This window comes from Triticum aestivum, chromosome 1A (assembly GCF_018294505.1).
Source record: "Triticum aestivum cultivar Chinese Spring chromosome 1A, IWGSC CS RefSeq v2.1, whole genome shotgun sequence".
NCBI classification, from domain to species: Eukaryota; Viridiplantae; Streptophyta; class Magnoliopsida; order Poales; family Poaceae; genus Triticum; species Triticum aestivum.
Window position 1 is genome coordinate 34,550,115 of NC_057794.1, and position 8,507 is coordinate 34,558,621.

The 8,507-nt window shown below is 42.8% G+C and overlaps 1 protein-coding gene across 1 annotated transcript; it reads left to right on the forward strand.

Moving 5' to 3' along the window:
* Positions 1 to 7,768: 7,768 nt before the first annotated feature.
* On the forward strand, positions 7,769 to 8,472 carry LOC123188115 (defensin-like protein CAL1). The gene is made up of 2 exons (XM_044600158.1): positions 7,769 to 7,948; positions 8,035 to 8,472. The coding sequence occupies exons 1-2, from the start codon at positions 7,885 to 7,887 to the stop codon at positions 8,265 to 8,267; spliced, it is 297 nt and encodes a 98-aa protein (XP_044456093.1). The 5' UTR covers positions 7,769 to 7,884; the 3' UTR covers positions 8,268 to 8,472.
* Positions 8,473 to 8,507: the final 35 nt, after the last annotated feature.

The window sequence follows — 8,507 nt, forward strand, 5'->3', positions numbered from 1 at the left end:
TAGAGTGTCCACTAATATAAAAACAAGACATATTCGATATATCTCAACTATCCAGGTGCCTAAACAGTTATTAATGATGTATGAAGCACGTACTATGTTTGACCGATGATGTCAAGTTGCATGGCATAAAATCTATTTAGGTCGTTGTATCATTAATGACAATAAATAATGTTATATCTTTTTATTATACTTTTATAAATTTCAGTATGCACTAATAATTTGAATTTGTGTTATTCACCCAGATCAATTGACTCGGGTATCATGTTTCATGTTCTAAACTACCGTCTTGAATAACCCTACTACCAATCGGTCCATTGTTACTGTCATCAGCAACATGTGGCCCGCGATCCAGTTTATCGACCTTGCCACCCCTGATTCATATCATAGTAAAGCACATGGCTCTGAGTCTGATTCCCGTAAGTCTCCCATTACAACGCACGGGCATATGTGTTAGTATTAATTATAGTGATAGGACTTGTCATTAGTTTTTCTTATTTGTGCAATTACCGATTTATATTTTCTTTTAAATCTTCTTACTTATATCCTCTTTAACTACTATCATCATAGCTTGTTTTTTCGTGTATATGTTTTGCTACTACAAATTGTTTAGCGCACTACTAGGGAAAATCTTATACACAGAATCTTAGCAATAGCGTGGGTCAAAAAAAGTGCTACTACTATTTACCACTAGCGACGGGCAAACAAACGCACTGCAGCTAAGTATATAGCAGTAGCGCTTCTCGGGAAAGAAGCGCTACTACTACAATTCCCATAATGATCTAGCAAGGCTACGAATAGTAGTGGCGTGCTTATGCAAAGCGAGCTGCTGCTAAGATGGTTGTAGCAGCGTGCTTTACGCGAAAAGCGCTACTGCTAATGAAAATAAAATAAAATGAAAAATATATAGATAAGTAAATGAAAATGAAAGAAATAGAAAAAGGGAAAGGAAAAAAAGAAAATGCAAAGAAAAATAAATGAAAAATAAAAATAAAAGAGAAAGGCGTAGCAGCAGTGTGCTTTCAGGACAAGCGCTATAGCTAACTTAGCAGTAGCGCGTTATTCTATCCCGCGCTATAGCTAAGTTAGCTATAGTTAATATAGCAGTAGCGCTTTTTCGGGCCCACGCTACTGCTATTTTTGACTTAACCACGCGGTTCTTCTACCTCACGGACACTTCCCCCAAATCCCCCCTTGATCTGCTGTTGCCGCCGTCGTCGTCTTACATCACCGTCGGTCACCGCGCGCTCTCTCGTCGCCCTCCGCACGCCCTCTGCTACCCTCGGTGGCCGCCGTTGTCGTCGCCCTACATCGCCGCACTCCGCCGCGCGCCCGAGCCCTGACCCTGACCCCGACCATGATCCCGCGTGCTCCTCCCTCGGCCGCTCCCTAACTCTGCTAGCGCCCGAGGTGAGCACGCTTACACCTCCTCCTCCTCCTCCCGTACCTCTGCCTAGTTAGGGTTCCTAGGGTTCATCAAATTTTAGGGTTCATCTTGATATGTCTCCAACGTATCTATAATTTTTGATTGCTCCATGCTATATTATCTACTGTTTTGGACATTATTAGGCTTTATTATACACTTTTATATTATTTTTGTGACTAACCTATTAACCGGAGGCCCAGCCCAGAATTGCTGTTTTTTGCCTATTTTAGGGTTTCGAAGTAAAGGAATATCAAACAGAGTCCAAACGGAATAAAACCTTCGGGAACGTGATTTTTGGAACGAACAAGATCCAGGAGACTTGGACCCTACGTCAAGCAACCAACAGGGAGGCCACGAGGTAGGGGGCGCGCCTACCCCCCTCCAGGCGCGCCCTCCACCCTCGTGGGGCCCCTGTTGCTCCACCGACGTACTTCTTCCTCCTATATATACCTACGTACCCCCAAACGATCAGATACGGAGCCAAAACCCTAATTCCACTGCCGTAACTTTCTGTATCCACGAGATCCTATCTTGGGGCCTATTCCGGAGCTTCGCCGGAGGGGGCATCGATCATGGAGGGCTTCTACATCAACACCATAGCCTCTCCGATGAAGTGTGAGTAGTTTACCTCAGACCTACGGGTCCATAGTTATCAGCTAGATGGCTTCTTCTCTCTTTTTGGGTCTCAATACAAAGTTCTCCCCCTCTAGTGGCAATCTATTCGATGTAATCTTCTTTTGCGGTGTGTTTGTTCAAACCGATGAATTGTGGGTTTATGATCAAGTTTATCTATGAACTATAATTGAATCTTCTCTAAATTCTTTTATGTATGATTGGTTATCTTCGCAAGTCTCTTCGAATTATCAGTTTGGTTTGGCCTACTAGATTGATCTTTCTTGCAATGGGAGAAGTGCTTAGCTTTGGGTTCAATCTTGCGGTGTCCTTTCCCAGTGACAGTAGGGGCAGTAAGGCATGTATTGTATTGTTGCCATCAAGGATAACAAGATGGGGTTTTTATCATATTGCATGAATTTATCCCTCTACATCATGTCATCTTTCTTAAGGCGTTACTCTGTTCTTATGAACTTAATACTCTAGATGCATGCTGGATAGCGGTTGATGTGTGGAGTAATAGTAGTAGATGCAGGCAGGAGTCGGTCTACTTGTCTTGGACGTGATGCCTATATACATGATCATACCTAGATATTCTCATAACTATGCTCGATTCTGTCAATTGCTCAACAGTAATTTGTTCACCCACCGTAAAATACCTATGCTCTTGAGAGAAGCCACTAGTGAAACCTATGGCCCCTGGGTCTATCTTCATCATTTTAAATCTTCCAATACTTAGTTATTTTCATTGCCTTTTTATTTTACTTTGCATCTTTATCATAAAAATACCAAAAATATTATCTTATCATATCCATCAGATCTCACTCTCGTAAGTGAACATGTAGGGATTGACTACCCCTTATCGCGTTGGTTGCAAGGATTTGTTGTGCAGGTGTGAGGGACTCGCGCGTAGCCTCCTACTGGATTGATACCTTGGTTCTCAAAAACTGAGGGAAATACTTATGCTACTTTGTTGCATCACCCTTTCCTCTTCAAGGGAAAACCAACGCAGTACTCAAGAGGTAGCACATGTCATTAGTTAGGGTTCATCAAATTAGCTACTATTTGTAGATGCTTAAGTAGTTATATAGGACATTAGTTTTACATGCTTAATTAGTTTTTAGGGAGTAGTTGTAGATGCTTAATTAGTTTTTAGGACAAATTCCTAGGGTTCATCAATGGGTGCTTAAGTAGTTGTAGATTCTTAAGTACCTATCTATTGTTCATCTAATTACTTAGTACTTGTAGATGCTTAAGAACTAGGGCAGCAAGGCTAGAGTAGTAGGGTTTAACTAGGTGTCAATTAGGGCAGTAGCGTTTAGTTTAGAGGGAAAATCAATATAGTTTTTTTACTATTTTTTAGTAAGTGTTTAATAGAATTAGTAAGAAAATTAATAGAACTAGTTGAACTAGTTTATTTTTTGTAAGAACTACTTGAATTAGTAGAACTAGTTTATTTTTAGTAAGAAAATTAATATAACTAGTTGAACTAGTTTTATTTTTAGTAAGAACTAGTTTATTTTTATTTATAGTAAGTGTTTAGTTGAATTAATAGAACTAGTTTATTTTTAGTAAGAAATTTAGGTATATGAGATTTGATGATCTAATTAAAATTTTACTATAGAACTAGTTTATTTTTAGTAAGAAAATTAATAGAACTAGTTTATTTTTAGGTGTATTTAACAGTATTCTAGGTTGATTCATTTTGAAGTGGACATGTCATATTTTGAACATGTTACATTGTTGTTATTTTAAGTTAAAGCAATTATTCTCGCACCGATGTCGATGATGCCTATCCCGCATCCTTGTCGTCGACTCGGCGGAGGACACCTGCTTGATCAAAGGGGCCATGTCTGGGACTTGGATCCGCCGGCTGGTACTGGGAGGTGCTACCTTCCGGGAGGCGCAGCTTGGTGAGGAGTCAGCCCGTCATTGACCCGAACCTTCTTTGGTGGCGGTCGCGTGGGCTAGTTACGGTGCGGAGGCTTTTGTCCCCGCGGAGGTGGTACGTCACCGTGTCAGCGAGGAGGACGAGCACGTCCGTCGCTACATGGTTGCGTTGGAGGGCAGGTTCTCCAATACCTGGCAGGTTCTTCAAGGATCTCACTAGAGCTATGATCCTGTGATGGTTCCTTCTCTTTGGGTATCCACCACCCGCGCTGATACCCGTCGTTCGCTAGGGTTTTAGCTATATTAGTGATATTATATGTATGATACTATTCGAGATGTATTAGTGATAATATTCGACGATGTACGGACGCGAGAGATGATTTAGTTTTGCTTATTGAATGCATGTTAATTTGAATACTTATTTATTTTATGATTTGGTTTTGCTTATTGAATGCTCAAATTGGAGAAGTACTCCTATTTTGAATGCTCAAATTGGAGCCCACTATGCAAGGCGTATGCATTTGATTAGTTGATGCTTATAGGGTTTTTGTTTTTTGCATAAATCAAGGAGCCCCTCCATCATCCCGGCAAATTTCAGGCGCCTGATATGTCCTTTTTTAGCGAACGTCATGCCGGATTTTTCCGTGAATTTTGGCATGACTTGTGCTAGAATATGTAGGAAATATCAAATGGCCTAGATTTTCTAAAAAGATAATTAAACGACATTTCGGGTTGACTTTTAAGTCTGTCGAGGCTCCATACATCACAATCAACAAATGAGTGAGGGAGAAAGTCTGCACCAAATATGAGAGAAGAAGAATCCCGACTGTTGTCGTGGGGGTCGTTTTTCCTTCTTCTCCTTGTGCTAGACCGTTGTTATGCACTAGGGGAAGGAGGAATAACGACCATCACCGACGATCGAAAAATCAGTGAGGGAGTGTGTCCACCATATATGAGAGAGGACGAAGAATTCTGACTGTTGTCGCGGGGGTCGTTTCTTCTTCTTCTCCTTGTGCTAGACCTTTGTTATGCACTAGGGGAAGGAGGAGTGACGACCATCACCGACGGTCGCAAATGTTAGAGAGGAATCAGTGAGGGGGAGTCTCCACCATATATGAGAGGACGAAGAATCCCGACTGTTGTTGTGGGGGTCGCTTCTCCATCGTTCCCGTGTGCTAGACATTTTGGTGTAATGCACTCGGGGACGAAGGGAGGAGCGACCATCACCGACGGTCGAATATATACACCACGTGAGTTCAGAGTTTTGAAGAAAAGACTCGGCAGACTGATAGTCAATCTGTGATGAATAATAATGATCTAATTTAGTTTTTGTGATACATATATTTAATTGTACAAGTTTAATCTTTGAGTTATGAACATAGGAAATATCGTCATCGGACGACGAAAGTCTCCCGGGGGAGTGCGACTAGTGCAACGATGATCGAGGTCTGTGCGACATGCCTCACCTGGACGAAGATCGACGCTTCAACATTAAGCTTCAGGAGACCTTCGATGTTGAAACGGTACGCAATGATGACAAGTGGTTTTTTTCATAATTAAATACGACTTTAACTATTTTAACGTGTAATTTTCATCTTTTATAATTCGACTAGCTTATCCCATGCCATGCAAGATGCTATGTCTTGGAGAGGATGGATTTTGAAGATCATGAAAGTATGGAAACAAAGAAAATTCACCTAAGGACTCATCATGGTATGGTTTTGAAGTAAATTTGTACAATTCTGAGAGCGTAACCAATTTTGGTTGCACGAATTGGGAAGCACTTTGCAAGACGTATGGTTTTTATGAGGGTATGCTTGTCACCGTGGATCTTGGTGATCCTGACATCGCCCAAGGCAATATGGACATTGGGTCCTTGTTGATACGCTTCCAATTCTACCGCTATGTGAGTTTCTCAAACATAGTTATTAACTAATCCCCCCTAGGGGCGTCATTCTTGGAGGTACACACGTGATCGAGGGACCAGAGGACGGATTCTTTGGTAGAGGGATGCGTCATCTCACTCATTGATGGCAGCGGGTCTCGGAGGCATGGCGCTGTGGTGACTCGTCATCCGATGCACCGAGATGGACTCGCGCAAGTGGGTAAGGCGGTCTGGCATCGTGGTGGCGTCGACGGCAGCTAGACCAGGAAAGGTAGATGCAGCAGTACAACTCTGAAGATGGATTGATGGTAGGTGGCTGCAGTGGCCTCATACCCGGCAGGCGTCCTGGATGGAACCTCAGGTCTTAGATATAAGGTTTGGCTGCGAGGTCTGTTTGGTATTAGGCCCAGACTATTAGCATCCCTTCATCAATTGGATAGGAGTAGCGACCAATATTGCATAGACGGTGGCTTTAGTCTTACTGTTGTATTACTATGTAAGGTATTGTGTGAACAATTAATAAAGCAGCTGCATGCATCGTCTAGATGTAGAGGCCGGTGGTCTTCCTCCTTTTCTAAAATAAAAAAATTATTAACTAATTTATATTGTTTATTTCAAAATAGTTGACAGCTTATTCCATTGACAACTTATTTTCATTCTTTAAAGAATGTGCGGAAGATGGTAGACATAGCCTACTACATCGATGGTTCAGAATTAACTTATCAGGAGAAAAATCATCTGATCTCATTTATTACTAATCTTGAGAATTGCAATATCTATTATTAAACTCCTCCACATTATGGTCAATACGTGTCACTAGTGCACGTGTTGAACTACGGTAACATCCATGGAGATGCCATGGTAAGATTATAACATCATTTTATTTGGAGTTAGTGGTAAAAAACATTATTTTTCTAGCTTTGTACAAACATTGCTCGCACACATACTCATCGCAAAAGATCTTCCTATTCTTCTTACCAACTTCATGCATGTCTTGTGTGCGGTTTATATATGCTCTTGGATTCTTTATACTCTAGCACTTCTCTGTTAATCTTGTCTCTGTCTTTGTTTACTTCTTACAGATATGATTGCTGAAATAAAAAACTTGAAGCTGTGAGTTAAAATGGTAACCAGAAATTTGTGACATGTTACGTGTTTGTTGTTTTAATGTAGTACTCTCTTCATCAGGAAATACTTGTCATCAAAATGAATAAAAAATGATGTATCTAAACGTGATGAAAAGTATTTGCAAACGGAGGAAGTAGAATATTTCAGAGTTTTTGAAAAAATTATCATAGATTTTCGGTGTGCGGCGATGCACCAGTTGCATAGGATACGCACTCGCCTCAAAGGTTGTTGGCCACTCATCAGTTTGGATGGAATCCAGCTGTAATCTGTACTCCTGTAGGTCCTCGGCCTGCCTGACGAGCAGCATGTGACCTTGATGACCATTCATCGGCAAGGAAATCCAGCCCGTGAAATGGCCGCCCAGTCCACATCCACCAGTTTCTACATGTAAATGGAATGAAATTAATGGACTTGAATGGCTACAGGGAATGGGCCAGTACCGAGATCGGGGGAGATGACAACTGAGTCGGTGGGCAGCAATTGAATGCGGTGGGCACTGCGCTAGATAAAATAGATGATGCGGCAAACAATAAATGAAGAAAAAGAAACATGTGGTACTAACATATCTAGGTACTACTAACGTCACACATATCAAGACAATATGAGTCTATAATTTAATAAATAAAGTGTTTCATATTACCGTATATATGTTACTCTTCAGTATAAAGGTAGTAATCGTGAAATGACTACTCCCCTACTGCTGTGTGCAGTATGGTTGGCTGTATAGGTGAGCAATTAAATTCAGATGGAGACTACGTTTGTTAATAAGCCCACAACTTGAACACCCACTAATCTGCCGTCCGCCTATATAAACCCCACCAGGCGAGCACACTGTGCTTCTCACTGGTGCCCATTCGTTTTGCTAGCTAGACAACACACAGTTCCACGTAGCAGCAGTAGGATAGCTCGGTCCAGTACGTCGTCTCGGGTGAGCCAGAGCAGACCGATGGCGCTCTCTCGTCGCAGGGCCCCTTCCGCCCTCCTCCTGCTGGTCCTCCTTGTGGCCACAGATACGTCGCGCTGCCGAGCTCTACTGTAGGTTTGTTCCCTCGATGATGATGCTCTGCTGACCGTGGTTTGGTTGATGTGCATGCAGAGATGGGGGCGACGACGACCAAGGTGGCGGAGGCGCGGGACTGCGTGTCGCAGAGCCACAACTTCAAGGGCGCCTGCCTCAGCAGCAGCAACTGCGCCGCCGTCTGCCGCACCGAGAACTTCCCCCGGCGAGTGCCACACGCCGCACTTCGAGCGCAAGTGCTTCTGCGAGAGGCTCTGCTAGTCCGCCCGCTCGCCCCGTCCTGCCGAGACGTCCCATGCATGCTACTGTAGGTCATCCGTGCCGTTAGCTCGTTCTGTTCCGTTCGCCAGTGCGTCCACGTTCGACCCTACTTGTTCGTGTGTCCCGCTAGGTAAAACTAATAAAGTGGAAAATCAATCGGGGTCTCGAGTTTAGTTGGCTGTACGTGGTGTTGGTTGGCACCTGATTTGTGTGTGGTGAACTGGTGATGTAATAAATATGGTCGTTGTTTCAGCATGGATGGACGTGTGCAATCTCTCTCTCTCTCTCTC